Source organism: Onychomys torridus, chromosome 14 (assembly GCF_903995425.1).
Source record: "Onychomys torridus chromosome 14, mOncTor1.1, whole genome shotgun sequence".
Taxonomy (NCBI): domain Eukaryota; kingdom Metazoa; phylum Chordata; class Mammalia; order Rodentia; family Cricetidae; genus Onychomys; species Onychomys torridus.
In genome coordinates this window covers 67,010,387-67,031,743 of record NC_050456.1, presented here as the reverse complement: position 1 = coordinate 67,031,743, position 21,357 = coordinate 67,010,387, and the positions used below count along the sequence as shown (strand labels likewise).

Sequence of the window (21,357 nt, the reverse complement as noted above, 5' to 3'; positions counted from 1 at the left end):
CTGTTCTCCTACTTCTGTAAATCTTAATCTTACTCCGTGGCTTGCTGGTTGTGTTGCCGGGTGGCTGGCCCCTAATGCCCCCCCTTCTCTGGCTCCTCCTCTGGCTGCTAGCTCCTCCTTCTTTCTCCCAGATTTTTCCTTCTATTTTTCCTCTTTTTTTCTTTTTAATTAGTTTATTTATTACAATGGTGTGTGTGAGTATATGATATTTGTGTAAATATAGGTATACATGTCATGCCATGTGTGTGGAGGTTAGAGGACAATGTTCAGAGGTCAGTTGTCTCATACAATGTGAGCCCCAGGGTGATGGCCAGCACATTTACTCATCTCTCGTTAGCCCTAAAATAGTTTTTCTTAGTGGGCACCTCCTTTTCTCTCTGTCCTTTTCTGAATTTCCCTAGCTCCTGTGTGAAGTTGTTGGTTTGGATTTCAAGGGTCACATGACACGAGGTGGCATGATAATTTGCAGGACACAAGTCACCTGCTTCTTTATTATCTCCAAAGAGTAAAGGATAATTTTTTTTTTTTTTAACCTGACAGAAGAGCGCTGGGACCTGGTTTCCTGTCCTAGCTGGGAAAGTAGCTTTGTGCTTCTGAGACCCGCTTCATTTCTAAACTGCAGAGTGGGCTGGGCTGTCCTCTAAGGTCCCTTGAAGAAAATGACCGCGAGTCATTGTCTCGGGAGAGAGCTGGGCTTCGGAAGCACAACACGCAGGCTTAGCAGAGAGGCCTTTCTTCCAGCATACCAGACCTCGGGGTGCTGCTAGGTATGAAGCCCTGGACACAGCTCCCTTTTGGGGAGTGCACATTGAAGGGTGCACAGTGCAGGGTGGGCACAATGAAGCAGGAGACAGTCTTATCTCAGGGCATCTGTGCTCCAGCGCGCGGAGCACTGAACACAGGCTCTATGTCGTTTTTATGCTTGCCGTTTGACTCAGAATTCTTGGAAATGTTCTCGCTGTTTCTTCTCTCTCCCCCTAGAACCTGTCTTCAGTGAAACCTCCAGTAGGTGTTGCTAATGACTCCCAGTGAGTCATGTGGTCAGGCCATGCAGTCTGTGGAGGAAGCTGCCACAGAAGGGCGTGTGTGTGCAGCAGTCCCAAGACAGCATCCCTCCTCTGGCAAATGTCCCTGTGGAAGTTCTGTTCTTTCGTCCCGTCTTTAGAAACTCGCCAGATCATGTAAGGCTGCTGAGCAGTAACTGCCTTCTCCTTTGCTGCCCATCACTCTCAGGGTGATTTTAGTAAATGTGAATGTTCCCTCGGCTGTCGCCTGTAGATCCTGGGCTCACAAAATGGAAAAGAGGTGTTCGTATGTGCGTGTACTGTGGTAACAAGTGCACCTTAGGGAATATTCTGGAACTAGGGAAAAGTCTGAAGAAAAGAAAAAACATTTCTGCCCAACCAAAGGTGATGACTGTTCACATTTTGGTTCTTTCTTTCTTGTGTGTCCAAGTTTTCTGTTGTTAAAATGAGCTAGAGGCGCTTTGTGCACTGGGCCTTTCTGTCTGTGTCGGCTTTGCTCTATAAATAGCCTGACAATAAGCATATGTTTCTATATTTTCTGATTATTTTCACAAAAGTTTCTAGATGTTGACATACAGCATTAGAGAGCTGGGCTTATTTTATCATCATTGTGGTTTGGGCATGTCTTCCTCGGTGGCCTGATTAATGGATCCCACTGCCCTAGCCCACGGCGTGTGTCTTTCCCCGGGCTCTTACCGGCGATTGGGCCCGATTTATTTTTCAGATCTTTGCTAACTTGATGGGAAAACATCACTTCACTTTTGTGTTTTATTTTACTGATTATGGATAATATTAAAAGTTTTCACATGCCTACTAGCTCTTTCTCTTCCCTTCTATCTAAAGTGTCTATTTGTATCTTCTGCCCATTTTATCTCCCTTAGAATATTTATGTGTCTGTTTTTTATTTTCATTAATTCTTTGAGAATTTCATATAATGTATCTTGATCGTACTCACCAACCCCCACTCCTCCCAAATCCACACTCCACCCCCCCCCCCCCCCCACTTTATGTCTTTTTTTTTTTTTTTTTTAGAGACTATCTTACAGCAGATAGTCGGTCCTCGGGCACTGACAGTTCTTTCCATCCCCTGAGCCTTCACTGCAGACATTACAGTCAGATGATCTCTACATTTCGGCCAGTTGTGGACCTCTGTAGTCATCTCTGTTTGCTACAAAAAGAAGCTCCTTTGGTGAGGGGTGAGAGCTGTACTTCTCTGTAGATAGAAGGGTCTGTCTTAAAGAATTGGGTTCAGATCACACTGGTTTGGGAAAGTGGCAGTGACAGGCTCTCCTCTGGGCTCTGTGGCTCAGCAGCCACAGCCCATTTTACAGCAGACTGGACATAACTTTCCTCTGACGAGTGGGTTTGAAGTCCACTTAGGCAGCCGTTGGTTGTCCCCAGTATATCAGTGCCACTACTGCACCTTTAGGAGTGACTTGCCACGCTGGTCGTTGTTATAGTTTGTAGATGATACAGCTGAACAGGACTATCAGTTCCTTTTCTCCCTTGGGAGACTGCACAGCTCCTTCCAATACTATGAGAGCTAGTCCTCAAGAAGGAGGCTGCAGGTCAGATTCAGACTGGTTCCTCCAAGTCCCGTGCCCGAAGTCTGTGCTGTTGTCAGGATCTCACAAGATCTCACCTTCCTGTCTGGGAGGCACTGTGAGCAACAACAGTACTTAAATTGTTCAGGGATCTCTTGGGCTCCCCAACCAACAGCTTGAAAGGAGGTGTCCCATGGCTCTGGGGTTTTTGTCAGATAGTCTGCATTTGGGAGGAAGGAGCAGTATGTGTGTGTGTGTGTGTGTATGTGTGTGTATGTGTGTGTATACATACATACACATATATGTGTAGTATATGTAATTTTAAGTAAATGTAATATAATTCCCTGTGGCTTTTAAAAACATCCTTAGTGTTACCTTAGCCCTCTCTTCCTTCCTGTTGCCCTCCCCCTCTCTCCCCAGGTAAGTCCCTCCCACTGTTTTTTCCCATTTCCCCTTCATAGCAACTGTGTCTTCCTAGTCCCCTCTTCCTGTTTCTGTTTTTATTACAACCAGCTTTCCAGTTTATTGTTTTCATCTCATTTTTACAATGGCTTCTTGATGTGCAGATGTTTTACCTTTTTGATTTTGTTACATCATTGCTCATTTTATTTTTATGTATGTGTGTATGTGTGGGCAGACTTGTGCTTACAGTATATAAGTAAGTGGAAGTCAGCGACAACTTGCAGGAATTAATTCTCTCCTTCCACCGTGTGGGTCCCAGGAACAGAACTCAGGCCATCGGGCTTGGCATCAAGCCAAGCCATCTCACCAGGCCCATGTTAACTTGGTGTTTGTTCAGATCTGTAGTCTTTTCTTTTGTAGTTTATTCTGCCATATTTATACTAGGGAAGTTTTCCTTGCCTTCAGACTAGGTTCCAATCCACTTGCTTTTTCTTGGTTGGTATGAGTTTTAAAATTGTTTAGCACTTCCATATATTTGAAATTTATTTTGGTACATAGTGTGGGGTGATGAGCTAAACACTTGTTTCTAAGTGCTTGTAGCTGGCCAGTTTTCCATGATATTTGTGTGTGTGTGTGTGTGTGTGTGTGTGTGTGTGTGTGAGAGAGAGAGAGAGAGAGAGAGAGAGAGAGAGAGAGAGATCTGTCTTATGTGCTATAGTGAGTTGGCTTTGTTTTGATATTTCTTTGTTTTTTGTTTTGTTTTGTTTTGTGCCCAAAGCAGGGTTAGCCTGTGTTTTACATTCAGTCTTTTTACATATGTGGGCACCTGTCCAGACTGTTTTGCCCCTTGCCCCTTATTCCTGCTCCAGAAACACGCATATTCCCACCCCACTTCTTAGGACATACTCTAAAACCTAATTCTTTTTTGTTTTCAGGTCGCTTTCAGCTAGCTGTGCTTGCTTGCTTGTTTGTTTTCCCGTTGAATGGTAGAGTCATTTTTTGTGACGCTCCCAAACTCCTCTGGGATTTTGATGAAAATTACATTCAACCTGCAAATTAATTGGGAAGAATTTGGCATCTTTACAGTGTTCATGCCTCCCATCCAGGAACGCATACTGCACGTCCCTTCACGATTTCCATTACCCCTTTATGTGTCTCGATGGAATTTTGTAGTTTTCTTTCTGCAAGTTCGACACGTTTCTTATTAAGATATTCCCAGATTCTTTTATTTTGAGTTCCTTTTAAAAATGGAACCCATTCCTCCTTTTGTGCAGATCACTGTGTATAATGTCGCTTTGTCCTTGGTGTTTGCCAAGTACTGGCAGGTACGTAACGGAAAAGCATCTTTCTTCCTTCCCCAGCTCATAAGCACTGAGCTTTGAAATGAACCAAGCTTAAATGTATTTTCTCTTTATAGATAGTAAAACTGAGGTCATGAAAGGTAAAGTGATTTTTAAGGATCATCTCACATGGTAGGTGAGTGACTGTAGATGAATATCTCCAACTGGCTGTATTCTTTGCATCAAAGACTTGACAAACGTAAAATTATCCCAAACTATATTCACTCTCTTCCTTGTATTGGTTTGCTGTGTGGTTATAACAAATGACCGCAGACTTGAAGGCTTAAAACAATGCCGACTTGTCACCTGTGGTAAATGAGTGATGGAACCAGTAGACAGCCATCAAGCCACTGCGCTCAGTCAGTTCCGCTGGCTCCCCTTTACCACATGTTCCTGACTTGCCTTGGTGTTCTGTCCACAGCAAGAACAAGCTCTTTGTCCTATTCCAAGTCCCATTAGCAATACTCTGGCCTCCAGTCACACATGGCCCTGCCCAGGATTACCACAAGGTAGGGAAAGGCAGAGCAATACAGTCAGTGCAGAATGTCAGATCCCGCCTCCACAAGCCGGCGGCAGAGGTGTTTAAGTGACCTGTCTGAACGGCATGAAATGGGCGGTGGGGGGGGGAGTACACTGAGTCTGGGGGCCACTGAGGGTCATCTTCTGAGCCAAAGCCATGGCTCATCACCAGGGTGGTCTATGGCAAAGGAATAGTTGAGTGGTCCACACTGTGGGCTGGTGTGACACAGCCTGTGTGTCTTTGGTCTGGTGTGTTAAGTTATTGAAGTTCAATGTGTCCAACATATGGTGTTAATAGTTTTTCATTTTACCAGGTTCTGCTGTGTGTCTTGATAACTGTGGGAAAAGTCCAGGTGTTGAATTACTCCCCATGTCTGGTGGTTGCTTATTTGTAAAAAGTACGGAGTCCTTCCACCTCGACAATGTTATCCAGGATGGAGTCACTCAGGGCAAGGCACAGCCTGCTCTATACATCGTCTGATAGTTCTCTGGGCATATCTGTAAGGGGCTGTCTGGATTGAGTTCATTGACATCAGAAGACCTGCCCAGAGTGTAACGGCCACTATTCTGGTGGGGTCCCAAAAGAGAAAGTGAACTGAGCAGCAGACTGACTCTCTGCAGCCTGACTGTGGGTGCCATCTGACTAGCTGCCTCAGGCTCCTGACACCACACCTGTCCCATCATAATGGATTTCCCCTCAAACCATGAGCCGAAATAAGCCATTCTTTTAATGGCTTCCATCAGGTTCAGCAACAGCAACACGCATGGAAAGTTGTATTTTTTCCTCCCATCTATAGACTCTTTTATGCATCAGTTCATGGAGTCAACACATCCTCATTAAACAGCACTGTGGACCAGCCAGCCGCTGGGCTGAGTCCTGGGCACAGCACGGTGAGGAAGGCTTCTGTTGCTTCCCGCCCATTGAGTGCTCCATAGGCAGAGAGAAGAGAAAGAACACTAACAACCAAGGAGATGGGCCAGCCCTCGTGGACTGCCACTATATCAAAGAAGCCCAGGTTCCTTTATCTGCATACCACAGGATGAAAAGAAAAAACGCTCTGCAGAGCAGCTTCGTAATGATGATGGCACCAATAATACGAGCATGGGGAAACAGGGAGACATTTCCATTTCCTGGATTGCTTAGGTTTTGAAGATTTCCTGAAATCCTCCCAGTCTCTCTCACTGTGTAGTTAGTAGGCCATAGTCTCTATAAGGAAAATGTCTGGAGACAGGGTGCCCTGGGAGGTAGGTGACTCTCAGGACCTGCCCAGTTCAGCCTCTTCCCCAAACATTTGGAGGTTCCTCTGCCCCCTCATCCAAAAAAGCAAACAAGCTGGGTTTTTCTCCCACACAGTCTCTTGGTTTTGTTTTCTGATACCCTCATACTCAAGTGCTGTGCCTCTGTGCTTGAGCATAATGTAAATACTTAATTTGTTTAATAAATATCCTGAAATGGCCTCTTGGAGTTGTTACTAGAAGGGCACGAACCTTTTAAGTCACTTAGCCAGCACAGATCAACACTTAATGTCCTTAATGATGAGCGTGATCTTTTTTAGTGGCTGAAACGCTCCGTAATCAATGATGTGGCCCTGCCTGGAGGCAGGAGAAACTAGATAATGGGCAGAGAATGTCATGCTGGATCGGGCCAGTAATTTGAATCCCTGAAATCGGTATTAGTGTGGCAATTTATGGGAGAGCAGTTTCTTCCCAAGGCTAGGAAGGGCCCCCCAACATCTCTAATGTCCCTCTGTGATTTACACATTATTGAAACCCCTGCTGAGCCAGTGTCTGTTCTCTGCCTAAAGCCTCAGAGAGCCATCTCCTCCTCACTCTCTAAGGCAAGTGCTCTGCCAGCCTCAGCAGGAAGCTCAGTGATAGGCTGCAGGGGAGAGGCCTGTCTGGATGGGGTGCACGGATGTCATCTGCCAGTCTGCCCTAGGCTACAGCGCCTTTTCTTCCTCCGCCTCCACACCAGCTTGGAGAACTATTGCAGGTATAGAAAACAAGCTCACACCTGTAGTCTCCGCATTTAGGAAGCTAAAGGGGAAGGATCTGGAGTTCAAGACCAACCTGGGCTACACGAAACCCTGGGTCAAAATTAAAGAGGGCAGGTGGCACAGCTTGGCGGTGTGATGCTAGCTTAGCCAGTTCAAGGCCCTAGTTCAGTGGGAGGCGAGGAGGGGAATTTTCTGGCTATTAAATGAGGAAGCATGTCCAGGGGCCAGTCTTTGAATGTCCCCTCTTGCACTTCGACTGGGACCCCTTGCTTTTGTCCTAGAATGTGATTGGCCATATCATATGTCATAATTTTCTAAATGCTTGTAATGCCCTCTGACCTCTCGTCTCTCTGGATCGAAATCTTGTTAAAACCCATGGTCATCCCATTTGGTGTGACTTTTTGGTAATAGGGAGCCTTCATTAATAGAATATTTCTAATAATTTGAGGGAATTATTTCATTATGAAATACGATTCTGTTTCATGTTGTTTATTATTGTGTACAGGCCCAGAATTTCTAAATGCTAGGAGCATGCTATAAATGAAACATAAATAATGTAGTATAATTATGCTGAACTAAAGCCAAACCTCCTATCAACCCACTGATGCACATCCTTGAGAAATGGGCTGAAATGTAAAATCTACTTTCCCAAATAGATTATTTAAAACTAAAGATTTTTATATTCTCCTTTACCTGGGGGTGGGGTAGATAAAACCTGACTTCTCATAGTTTTACAATAAATTTTCTATAACCAAGCTATATGGAACAAATAATTTGGATTTCTGATGAATCTTTGCTGACCCCGGATGAGAGCATCTTTCAGAATCTGGCCATGCCACAGTCCCTGGGGGTTGACAATAATCTAGACCCTTCTTTGAAACATGGCATTCTAGTAACATCCCATTGCTCATTCTCCTGTTTGCTGGAATTATAGGGAGGCTGGAAATGTAGCCTCACTGCCATACTGTAGAGAGGAAAGGAAAATTTTCTTGGCAAGCAGGCTCTACCATTACATGAGTTTCCCTATCCCAAGCTACACAGCCAGTTACTGAAGCTTCGGCTCTTACAGACATGTTTCATCCCACTGACTCCAAACGTCTCATGTGATCTTTGCTAAATCCATGTATCATATTTCAGAGTGCTATATTTTGCTTATTGCTTGCTGATTCATAATGATCAGACTGTTTTAATTACTGGGGACTCACATTTTTGGTTCAATATCATCATTTTTTTTAGTTCTGAGTCTTAAGGAATATTTGTTTTTGCAGATGAATTTTAGATTAGACTTATTGAATGTCTTTTAAAATGAACAAGTAAACAAACTTCTACTAGTCTTCTGTTGCATCTTATTAAAAGTGTATTCTTGAAAACATCCATATCAGAGAAAATAAGCATTGTTTGACAACTGGGTCTTTTTCTGACTCCAAGGCAGTGTGGTTTTGCAAGGCAAGCTCATCACCAAACAGTGGCCACCAGTGTTATTAGCAGGGCGTCTACAAATGGCTCAGTGTTTGTAGTTCACATTTCAACTTCAACTCTATTTGTTGCATTAGCAAAATCAAGCTCATTAAGCTGTATTCTTTGAGCCTGTCTCTGCAAGCCCCTGAACTCACTCACATTCGGCACTCTCGTCTGGCACTGGGTAATCTTTCCTGCATTACACTTGAAAGTTCAGCTCATTCCGAAACCTCCAGTCAAGGATGTGAACTTGTTGCTTTCAGGGAGGCCGCATCTGTGCACTGAGCCATTACGCCATCTGTTAAAGTGGTCAGAGTTCATTTGATTGCCTCCTTTGTGGACAGACTCGTACTGTAAGAGCATGTGTTATTGAAAACATAATTTTCCTCATCATTATGCTTTCTTTCTAGCCAGATCACAACCTGCTAGAAATCTATTGAACGTGGAGTGAAAAGCTCTCCAGAATAGCTGTTCTTAAGAGATTAAATGATTGCCATCTCTGTCCTATTTCTTTTATCTCATAATCAAGTTCAAGATGATACTGGATGTCTCAGCTGAAGTGATTATTTGAAATAGAAATGGCTTTATCCCCTTCATACTTCCCACTGTTGAATGCCGGGCCTTTTTTCTTTCCATTTGCATTTTTATTTGTGTGTGTTTCCTTATGATCATCCACAGGGTCAAAGACTCCAGCTACTGTTTTTAAAGGACTAACTGAAGTTAGGCCGCTTTTTAAATTTTCCATATTCCAAGAAACCGATTGTCCAACAGAGATCTGGTTCAGACTCGTCACATTTTAGATATAGCTAATTCAGACTTTATCATCTGGTCCAGTCATTCAGACCGACAAGTGAGGAGCTAGGAATCTAAACTGCTAAGAGATTTTTCCAATGATCACAAAGCCTTCTCCAAGGTTACAAAGTCCTGGGGCAACCCAGCTGAGACTGGAGCTCCCTCCTTTCTGGGCAGTTTCTGCTGGACCACATTGTCCTTGGCATCCCCAGAGGTGGCCTGACACAGCATTGAGGAGAGAGAGCTAGTGGTCCAAAAGCACAAGAAGCCATTTTTTTAAATGATTAGTTCAAGATGCTGTGTTGACTCTCTGTATCCTTACGGATGCCTGGTCTCTGCTGTTTTTCTTACATCACAGTTCTCTTCCAGAGAACTGAAGTGAAGGGACAAGATAACATCAGTATTTGTTAGCAGCGACTCCGCTAAAACACTTGCTACAGAAGAAGTATCAGACTGCCAGACGTGGGAGTTTGGGCCACATATTGATTGCATGTATTCCCCAGGCCCACAAGCAGTCGATAATTAGACATCTAAACATACATTCTTTTCTCCTTTTAGAATATGTCTAACTTTATGATTACTCATTCTTAGAACTTCGAAAATGGGGAAAAGTGAGTCTTTTGGGAGAAATCATGTCACTTACCGTGCTTGCATTTTTCACCCACTTCTCCCTTTGCTGAGGCTCTACTCTGTCACTGTCTAGGAGGGAAAGCCATATAGTAAGAACGATACTTAGAGTCTGGAGAAATGCTTCAGCAAGTAAGAGTACTTGGGCAATCATGAGGTCCTGAGTTCAAGTCCCCAGAACCTATGTAAAAAGCCAGGGATAACCGCAGCACTGTTGGGGGTAGAGATGCAGAGAGAGAAGAATCAGTGGGGCTTGCAGTCTGCCAGCCTAGCCCCAGGCTCATCAAGAGACTCAATCTCAAGAGAATAAAGTAGAGAGTGGTAGAACAAGATATACCCAATGTCCCCCTCACCTCTGTGCCCAGACACACACGTGTGCACACTACATACATATAACACACACAAACATCACAGATAGAGTCGCCATACAGTTGAGGATGTAACCCAGTTAATAGACTGCTTGCCTAGTATGCATAATGCCCTGAGTTCCATGCCTATCCACACCATGTAAAAATCCAGGCATAGTGGCTCATGACGATAGTCCCAGCACTTGGGAAGCAGATGTAGAAAGATCAGAGGTTCAGGGTCATCCTTGGCTGCATACTGAATTGAAGGCCAGCCTGGACTACGTGAGACTTTGTCTCAAAATACATACATACATACATACATACATACATACATATATACATAGGTTAATAGATAAAGGAAGGGAGGGAGGGAGGAAGGGAGAAAGAAAGGGAGGGAGGAAGGAATAAAGGCTTCATAAACAGAAATCACAATAGCTGCAACCAACAAGGTGTTCTTTAACTTAGAGAACTAAGGAATTGTCAAGAGTCTTGAGCCAGTATCTAAAGAGAAGTTCCAATGAGAGACTCTTTCCCCCACGAACTGTGGTAGGCCCCTTACCCATGGTTTTACTTTCCTTAGACATCATTATTCAGAACCCCAGCCCAGAAATACTAAGTGGAAGCTCCAGAAATAAATACTTCACAGGTTTTGGAGGACGCATCCCTCTAAGAACGAGCCATCTTCCCCATCCGTGGCCATTTCCCCGTCCAGCACAGCCACACTGTGCACGCTCACTGCCTGTGGACACTCACTATCCCTGTCACACTGTGCACGCTCACTGCCTGTGGACACTCACTATCCCTGTCACACTGTGCACGCTCACTGCCTGTGGACACTCACTATCCTTCTTGTTTGTGAGGCCTACTTTGCTTCTGCTCACAGCTGTCCCCACCTCCTAGCTCATAGAAGGCAGTAACTGTGTGTTGAATAAATGAATTTGTGGAATGAATTAATAGTGGCCCCAATGTGTGACACTAATAGTGGCAGCAATTTCATCATGATGTATCGTTATCAGTGTGCTATTGTGCGGCTCATTGGTGTTGTTAATCTCTCTTACAGGGCCTAATTAGATTGCCATAGATACTCATATGTAGCAGAAACACAGTATACAGAGGGCTAGACACTGTCCATGGTTTCAGGCTTCTGCTGGGGGCCCAAGAAAATATCCACTCCAAACAAGGGGAGGTTACTGTATATTTATTGTCTCCCCTACCAAGGTCTAGAAAGGATTGAAGGCAGGATACTGGGCACATTAAGATGGCAAGAAGTCTTCTACAAAAGGCCTGAAATACCAGGGGATTTATTGGGCCAGTGACTAAGAGTCTTCACACAAGACAAGCTTCAGGTATGTTTTGATAAGACTATAGCTCCCTTGGCTCTTCTGAGCCCTCCCATCCGTGTGGGTCGCTCCGTTTTCAGCTGATAATTACCACTTAAATGCCTGTGAGCAAATGATCAGATCTGTGTACTGCTGCATGCCAGGGCTGTGTGGAGACTTGCACCCTTATGGAAGGAAAAAGCTGTCCTAAGACTGGACTGCCCTTTCCCATCCCAGGTGTCCACAATGAGAGGTCCTTCAACTTGCAGACAAAATCTCCAGACTTGATGACATTTGGATCAACTCTTTACCAATCACCTGTGGCCAGAGAAGGAATGCCAGGTATTAATTGGCACAAGTCAATCAGTTCTTGAACCAGCACTGTTGTAAGGGGGGTAAGGTTCCAGTGATTGACTTAGGCCAGGCCAATCTGTCCCACTTAGGTAAGAGCTGCTACCTAGTAGAGTACGCAGCTTGGATGTGGGAAAGTAACTAATGGCAACCGCTTCGTTATTATTCCTAACTGTACTCGGTGCTAATGAGGCCCCAGGCTCCATGGCTTCTGAAATTCTTTATTCTTGGTCTGGTCTGGGCACCCTTTCATCATTCATAGTTCATCCAACAGACCCATCTAAACCTGTTCCATCAGCCCTCACCGGCACCTCTGCCTCCCAAGTCGTCCTGTGAGGATCTTACATTCGAGTGTGTGTTGTCTTTACAATGACTGATACTTCAAGGCTTAATATTACTATTGTTGTTGACAGACTAAACAGTATTGAATAGATGTGTATGTGGCAGTGGTAAGAAGATCTGCTGGCTTCCTGTGACTGTCAATTCAGTTGTCCACAACTTCCGACTTCAGCTGTCTTTGTAAAGGCAGGATTTCATTTGGTCTACAAAGCATTTTGACAATAGCTGGAGATGGGTCTGTCGCAAGTCCTGAGATCCCTTTGACTAAATGAGGATCCGAAGTGATGTGCTCTGGCTCATGGCAATTTCAATACGCCATCCAAACAACCTGCATCTCCCCAAAGAAACCTCCTACAGTCTGTGTCTGGATTCCTGTTGAAAACATAGCCTGCCTGGAAGATTTGAGTGCAACAGAGAACGAGAGGGGACTCAGCACACACGTCTGTTCTCGGGTTCAGCACTACAGTGATCGACACCAGAACTGCCAGTGGACCAAAGGAGAGACCTCAGAGCTGACTGTCCAAGAGACAAAGATGGATAGTTTATCCCAGTTTATCCACTGAATCCTGTTCCCCGATTGGCCAGGGGGGTCCTGTGGGGCTGTAAAGCCTTCTAGTTCTGTATTTTGTATGTGCATATGTGCACACATGCCAGGCGTCTGAGCTGAGCAGTCCCAGCTAAAGATACCTGGTACAGGGTGCGGCCGAGGCAAAGGGTCCCCGCAACAGTGTGAGTAAAGTGGGGTGCAGAGTGTAAGGGAAGCACAGAGTGGGCAGGCCAGTGAACAGTGAAGAGTTGCCAGTCACATAGAAGCCCAGAAAAGACCAGAAATCACCCCATATCTCTTTAATCTTCCCTGGGCATCTGAGTGGCTTTTCTTAACGTGTGTCCTTAAAAAGGTAAAATTAATAAACACATTACCAATGCAATTGCCTCAGAGCCCTGCAGGACTCTCATCAACAAAGAGGCGAGCTCGCCAGTGGAGAGGAGCGGCGGCGTCCTCACAAGAGAAGGCTGCTGCGGGGAAGCTGTCATTACTGCATCTTCAATTGGCGGGTCCCCTCTTCCCCAGCAGGGGCTCCTTGCTTGGTGGATAATTTTTACTCTTCCTCTTCTCTCAATATGACAGTTCTGTCCCTAATAGAATGGCAGTTTTGACTTCCGTTGAAATCATTCCCTGTAGACCCAAAACGAAAGAGATGCACTCTCTCCATTTCCTCTTTTCCAAAACTGCCCTCCATAAAAACTTTTCTCATTGAAATTTTTGCTTCCACACTGAATTTCTCATTCACGTTTCAAGGAAATCAAATACGGTGTCAGCTTTCAAAACCCATGCTTGATGATGGCAGTGACTCATGTAATTACTGACTGTCAGTGTGTTTGCTAGGAGCACGGAGATGTCTGGCAGCCCCGCTTCCACCAGCAGGAGCCCCTCAGTGTGGGTCTTTACTGAGCTGTTTTCCATCGGAAACCTAGCATTGGCCAGACACAGTATCGGGCCATTATCTGCATCATCCATTCAGGGAGCATGAGCCTCAGTTGACACTCAAAGAACTTGAAGGTCTTTAAGACAATTGTTTTTTAATCTCTCTCTCTCTCTCTCTCTCTCTCTCTCTCTCTCTCTCTCTCTCTCTCTGTGAGTGAGTGTGTGTGTGTGCACACACACGCATGCTAATGTTGATGATGTATATTGTATGTGTATGTATGTATGTGTTATGTGTGTGAGTGTGGGCACATGTATGCGATAGTACACATGTATAGGTCAGAGGACAGCCTCCAGTGTGCATCTTCACCTTCCACCTTGTTTGAGGCAGGATTTCCTTTTCGTTGCTACTCATCGCTGCATGTACCAGGCAAGCTGGCCTGCAAATTCCCAGGGATTCCCCTATCTCAGCTTTACATGGGTTCGGGAGATTTGAACTCAGGTCTTCATGCTCCCGTGTCAAGTGCTTTATCCCCTGAGCCACAGCTTCTGTAGCTCACTAGTTCTGAACCAAGGATGACTTGGTCTTCCCTTCTGCCACCACCACCTCAGGAACACTTGGCAGCTTGAGGAGACGTTTTTAACTGACACATCTCATGGAGAGAGGCAGGCCGGGGAGCCTGCTGAACACCCACAGTGTGTAGTCGTGCTCTGTTGTGGCACAGCACTCTTTGCTACAAAGCTCTCTCTGCTGAGGCTGAGGAACCCTGCTCTAGCTGCTGAGAATTTCACGGCAGGAAACAGGCCATCTGGGAGATTCAGACGAAAGAGAAAAATATGGAACACTAAGGAACACCTCAATGTCTTCACCTTTTTCGTGTATGCGGGCATGCACGTGGAAGCCAGAAGTCTTTGGGTGTCGGTCCTCACCTCCCATCTTGTTTAAGACAGGGTCTGTTTGTTATTGCTGCTGACCGTGAGATCCCTGTGGGTCTCCTGCTTCCCATTTCTCTGTAAGTACGCTGTGATTGCAGATGCGTGCTGCTGGGTCTGGCTGTGAGTGGGTCTTGGGATTCTAAACCCTGGTCTTCATGCTCACACAGAGGTGCTTACACACTGAACTATCTCCACAACCCCTCTTAAATAATACTTTAAGACAGAACTGGCCATCGCCCCTCCTCTTTATTCTACTTAACATATAACCTCTAACTTCCACTCAAATGAATATAGATACTTATAGGATTGTAATGTAACCAAGATACTATTTACATTCTTGTTTCCAGTTTAAAATGTCATTTTCATCATCTTCATGTCATGTTTAATAAAGAATATGTGCATTGTTTTAATGTAATACAATCTATAAGCCTTTCTCTCTTTGTTTCTTTGTTTCGTTTTTATTTTTTCTTAAGTAACTTTGGAAAAGCCAGTATTCCAGTTTGAAATCTGCCTTTGGAAGCCTGCCAAGAGTTACTCTACAATGATTTTACAACAAAAACAACTTTTCAAGAAATAAGTATTTCCAGGGCATTCTAAGAAATTGTTCTGATAGAAATGTTTTGTGTAAGAAACAGCTACTACTATAGAGAAAGGCTCACTATTTACATATTTTTTTTATTAAAGTAAGAACTCTTGGGGTTAGGTAGACAACTCAGCTAATTGGGTGCTAGCCTTGCAAGCACAAGGACCTGAGTTCGATCCCCAGAACCCATATAAAAAATTTTTTTAAAAAAGCTGTGTTTGGTGTCACCCATTTGTAATCCAGGGGCTGGGGAGAAGGGGACAAAGTAGATCTCAGCTGCTTTGTTAGTTCACTAGCCTGGCCCAGGCATCAGTTCCCAAGTCAGTAAGATACCCTGCCTCAAATAAAAATGTGGATGGCACCTGAGAACAACACCCGGCTCATCCTCTGGACTCCACATGCACCCGCCCATACATACATGTACATTCACATATAGGTGAACACACATGCAAATAACCTTGTGTTCCCCCTCAGAAACCAGTAGACAGTACTGTAGCCTGCCTCCTGAGAGATCACAGTGGGAATCCCCGGGTCCCTGAGGCTCAGACCTCATAGTCTCTGGTTCGGGAAATACCTACTCTGGTTACCAAGGTCCACACAGCATCACCGAGAGACAACTCTGGCTGACCAATTGGACTGTACAGGAGAAAACATGGAAGTAACTGTGCAGCACCTCTTACTGTAATACAGCAGCGGATGGAAGAACGCTTGTTTTAGAAGAGTGAAAACATTGAAGTTCAGCTGGGTGGTCCATCCAGTCCTGCCTCAAAGTCTCATCGCACAAGGTCACGGGAGGTCTTCCTGCACTCCAGAGTCCAGAGAGGGTTGCGTAGAACCCCATCCCGTACCCTGTAGGAACCTAAACACTTTTCAAGCCTCCTGCAAGTTTCCAGAGAGCATCTGGCCCCCAGCTCTCCCTTCTTGGAATTAGTTCAGTTGATGAACCACATTGCCACATGCTGTTTGCCTCCCTGCTCCCCACTGCTTCTGCTCAGACAGCTCTCCCGCTGGTCCACTCAGCCCCTGACTCCAGGCTCATGCCCTCAAGCTCCTCATAGCGTGTGCATCTATCCCAGCCCTGGGTGGAGGTCAGGAAGAGGTTATTATACTAAGCACCATGGATGCTCATTGTGAACGTAGTAGTTCGCTGGAGTGCTTTTGGTCACTTCTCGATTCTCTTGTGTGGTGTACCCTCTTCCTGTACCCCTCTCCCTGCACCCCCCTTCCTGGACCTCTCTTTTCTTCCTTCTCATCTTTTCCTCCCAAAAGCTCCTCAGTTGTTCATGGGGAGTCATAGGGAGCAGCCAGCTTTCTGGAGTCCCTACTGCCAAAAGCAGTTCCAGGCAGGTCTCTATTATGCATCTTAAAAACAAATCAAATGGCCTTTAATGTCATTGGACTTGCAGTTTTAGAAAGCATTTATTATTGTTAATAACAACTTACCTTCTCTCATGCATCTCTGTAAGATCAGTTCCTTTCAACAGCCCATTCTAAGCCTTGAGCTTAGATATGTGGCCGGAGCTCTGTCTGTGTGTCCAACCATCAAAGAGCAAGTTCTTCACTGGTTCCACCAGGGGAAGGTAGACTCGTGCATATCCAGGGTTCAGCTTTGGTTCAGAGTCCTATCTGTTAGCTCTACCAAGTGTGTGCAACCTTTTGATGCTGTGACATAGCATTGTCATCTATGAAGGTCATCCTTGAGACACACATGATCAACACACACACACACACACACACACACACACACACACACACACACACAAACTCTGTCTCTATTTTTCTGTCTTTCTATCTCTCTGTGTATATATCTGTCTCTCTCTTTCTCTCATAATGTTTTAAGTAAGTCTTATGATTTTTATGTTGAACTACACTTACAGCTGCCCTTGCTTGCACGTGGGCCGTGGACCTTGGGTTGATTACATCTGCCTGTCCTGCCTGATGTTCAAGGGATTCCTTCATCCATCACCACACTCAGCAGCCTCGTTTCCAGAGCTCTTCTCTCCTGTGGTTCTTCCCATGCTTGCTCTGTGTTTGTGTTTGGCGAATGCAGCTGAGCCCAGAGACCATAATGGACTTACTCAGGAATCTCTGGGTGGTATTTGGAGGTGGCTTCTTCCCCGAGTTTTATTTCATTGGCTGCTTTCCCGACTGTTGACAGTGGTAAAACAGTCTCTTTATTCAATACCAACACCTCCTGGGAGGTAATCCATTGTCCCTAATATTGTCATTGGTTCCCCCAGCTCCATTTCTTCTGCAGATTCATTTATTCAGCACACAGCCATTGCCTGCTGTGAGCTAAGAGGTGGGGACAGCTGTGGGCAAAAGTTCCTGCACTCTTGGAGATTATTTCTAGTAGGGGTGAGAGGTGCTGAGATATTGTGATGCTGAATATTTGCTGGCGACACTAAAGGAGTGTGGTCCGGTTTCAGAACCAGGGTTGGAGACTTTACTGTAAACAGAAAGGATGTTCCTTTTCACTTAATGGTAGTCTTCCCCTCTCCACAGCCCTGGCCCATCTGTCCCCATCACACTGTGATTTAGTGCCGGTCTTCCACAGCATACTTGTGTTGGTAATAAAAACTGTATGTCATAGTTTTTAAACTTCTAGCCCTTGACCTTCAGTTTTCCCTCTGCTCACGTTGAAAGGACCAGACCTGTTCATATGTGCACAGTGTGAACGAGCATCAGACATTGTACCGTGTCTCATTCTAAACGTGAACAGGATCTATTGAATATCTCTCCATTTGGCCTGGGAATGCAGTGCCCTCTCTAAGTCAGAGAGGTGGACTCTCCCCTTTCACATTCTTGGTGACAGTGTACCCTCCTTCCAGTGGAAAGCAGTAGCAAATACAACAAAAATAATTAAATGTTAATACAGTAACAACAGGTTGTTTACAGGGAGAAAAAAATGGGCAGAGGGATTGCTTTTCTACAGTCTTCTAGTGGCCTAATAAATGAGTTAAAACATACTCAGAATATCATCAGAAGTAGTTTATTCTAACAGGACTTTTCTAGGTTATTCGCCCTGTGAGATTTATAGTTCAGACATACCAATTCAGAATAGAAAGGGAGAGGAGGCTGTTTATCTAATCAAATACTTAGGCAATATGAAGAATCTTCAGTTATCTAATTTTATTGAAGGGATGGTTTATATCCCGTAGTCAGTGATGTGCAATCCTGGGATTGTTTTAAATCCTTTAGAAGAGATCTGACATTATGCTCTGTGTGCTGTATAGCATGAAATCACCATGGATATTTCACCAAGAGATATAGCAAGAAGAATAGCCTCTGTGGTATGCAGTCATTTTATCCCAACACACTGCAACATGGTTCTCGCCTTGGGGCAGAGAAGTAGAGGTTTCTTTTTTTTTTTTTCTCTCTACTTCAAAAGAAAGAAAAATTATCATCACTCTATCCAGAACCATTATAGACTTCAGAGACTTTGGCATGAAATATTCAGAAAGTTTATTTTAGAATTCAATATTTTAAAAGCCTGCTTTAAAACTATTACAGTGATTAGTGGCTTTCTTGCTTGGGCCAGTCTTTGCTTTTAAAAGCCCTCTGTCATGGCTGACCCCATTGTTTTCTGCAGAATGTCATTCACATCAACCACAGACCTCCAAAGGAGGCGTGCCCTGCATTGTTTCAGGATGTCCCCAAGAGGAACTGGGACACGCTCCATGTTCTTTTCCTGGTGGCAGAGCCGATGAGTTGCTGCTGGCGGTGGTTTGTGCTTTTGGGTGCCTCTTATCTTAACCACATAGAATGTGGGGCCATTCCCTGCTGCCTGTTCAGGGAGCAGAGCCTATGTCTCAGAGGTTCCAAGGACACCCCCTCAGAGGCTTCCCACACTTAGTTGAGGGCTCACGTCTCCACTCTTCATAGGAATAAGAAAAGCTTAGTATTTGCGTTGTGAGGATTTAACAGTGATTCCAAGGATATGAGTGAAGCCAGCAAGGAACCACAGAATTGTGGTTAGCCCTGCGGGAACTTCTTCCTGGGTGGTGTCTTGGTTATATAGGGTGGCAGTGGCAAGAGATGATGGAGTCCTGACTTCCGAGTTTCACAGTCCTTGTTTGAGTTAGATTTTAGCTGCTTTCTAGCAGTGTGGTCCTTAGAAAACTTCCAGATCTCCTTAAGGCTCAGTAGCTCTGTGTATAACCTGGGTCAATCCCAGAACTGATGCTAAGATTCTGCAGTCTTGGGGTGTAAAGGCAGTGGTGTGTAGGACATCAGACTTTGTTACCATCACTATGGACTGCGAAAACATTTTTCTTTTATTTATTCATCTCACAATTTTGTTATACGATGCATATATGTGTATATGTATATATTATGTATGTAAATGTAATAGGTATGAAATCAATACATAGAGCAATAATTATTCCTACTTTTGTTTGAAATGGGTTCTCATGCAGCCCTGGCTAGCCTCAAACTCACTATGTAAATGAGAATGACCTTGAACTTCTGATCCTCCTGCCTGCGCCTCCCTGGTGCTGGGATTATAGTTGTGCACCACTATTCCCAGTTTTATGCGGAGCGAGGGTGAAACTCAGGCTCCGTGCATGCAATCAAGCACTCTGTCAACAGCCACAGCCCTGGCCCCTTATTCCTCCCTTTCTTGTACAGCTTATACATTTAGATCCATCCCTCAAATGCATTCCAGATGTGTTTCTGTAGGTTTTAATAAATACCCCTTCTTCCCTCCAGGTGTTAGCAGTGTAGAGGAGGGAAGCACAAGCCTCAACCTTGGTCTTCACATAGGGTTAGTTCCTCCCTCGTGCCAACCTGCAGAGAGGGGAAGATCCTAGTGTGCTCTTGACATGGAGGTGCTAACGGGAATAACGTGTGAATAACTTTCCGTGTCCTTTTCCAGGGAAGCAGATCGAGATTCAGACGGTCACGTCAGCTTCCGAGACTTTGAGTATGCCATGAACTATGGACAGGCAAAATGAAGCCGGATGCTTGTGGATGGACCACTTTTGGCAATTCTGGACAGATCAGTGAATTGTAATCTACTTGAAGGCCACACAGATCTCACTCTTTTGTGGTACTGTGTACTTGTGAGTAAACTCTTAATTACAGTTTTTGGATGCTGATATTGGACCTAGAGGTAGGACTCTCCTTCCATGTCACTCAGAGCCCTGAGTCAGGCTGCTGTTGCTGGCCCTGCCACCCAGTGGTTTTTGTTTTTTCTTTCCTTTCCTGTCAGCTCTGCATTCCTCATACTGTGAACTGGAGTCTCTGCTCATTCTGCTCCTCACGTGCTTGGGTCCCTAGCTCTTACCAGCTCTGGGGAGGGGTAGCTTTGTTCTGTGCTATCATCGTCCATCATTTGCTCAACTGTGGTTGAATGTCAAGCTTACTATGGTCCACACAATGAGCAAATGCTAGGGAACAAAGACTTCTCTTATATAAAGACTCTGGAGTGCAAATCAGTGGCAGGGCACTGGCTGTATAAAACATAGAAAGCAGCTCAGGCCAGCCAGCCAGCCAGCCATTCTTTATACAGAGAAAACCAGAATGCAGTTGGGGTCTTAATGGACAAAAGGGTGTGATTTTGTGTCCCTTAGGATAGCCTGGACCTAGGCTTCTTACTTTGGAGAAGCTAGCCTGAGCTGGCCAGCAGCCCTCTGCTGCGTGCTTCTGATTCTAGGTAGTTTTGCTATAGACCTAAAGTTTAAGCCATCCCAAAGTGTTAGGAGTCTTAATACCCCACTGCTCCCCTAGACTCCAGTGACTACTTTCCTGGAGCAAATTGAGACACTCAACGTGTAACGTAACATCTATTAAAAATAATTCTGAAATACTGAAAATAATTCTGAAATACTGATATTGTCATTGTAAGTGTTCAGATTTCACAACATTAACATTTGTAAAAAAAAAATGTAATTTGTTTTTAAAGTGTTGAACATTAAAAGATCAAGTAAGAATGTAAATTGTGTAGCCAACATTAAAGAAGCTTCCTGCTCGTATATGTTATTATCAGATAGCCTTAAGAAAAATGAAGTTTTTAACTAATAAACCAGAGTGATCTGGGACAACTAAGTGTAATTTGACTGGAATGTAATTTGTTCTCCTAGATGGGCCCCTAGGAACGTACAGTAGAGATCACCCAAGCTTGGCCCTTCTCTGCTGTTTGGGACAGTGTGGGAGACTAGGTGAGGGGTGTACAGGAGCACCACTGTTTTCACCATTTTTCTGTAAATCTAAAATTATTCCAAAACCAAGTTTGTTAAAAAATTAAAGCCTTATTCAAACATTCATAAACTAAATGAAGAAGCAATGAAACTCACTTCTCAACATGAATGAAAGGTTATTTCAAAGACCGAAATGGATGGCTGGTGTCGTTGAG

General features: G+C 44.6%; 1 protein-coding gene across 1 annotated transcript in view; it reads left to right on the top strand.

Annotated features, from left to right (window-relative positions):
* Window positions 1-21,038, top strand: part of Efcab11 (EF-hand calcium binding domain 11) — a 158,571-nt gene extending 137,533 nt beyond the window's left edge. The window contains exon 6 of the mRNA XM_036206242.1: window positions 19,879-21,038. Coding sequence (XP_036062135.1) covers window positions 19,879-19,957 — 79 coding nt within the window. The 3' untranslated portion in view covers window positions 19,958-21,038. The remainder of the gene's footprint in view (window positions 1-19,878) is intronic.
* The last annotated feature ends 319 nt before the right edge of the window (window positions 21,039-21,357 follow it).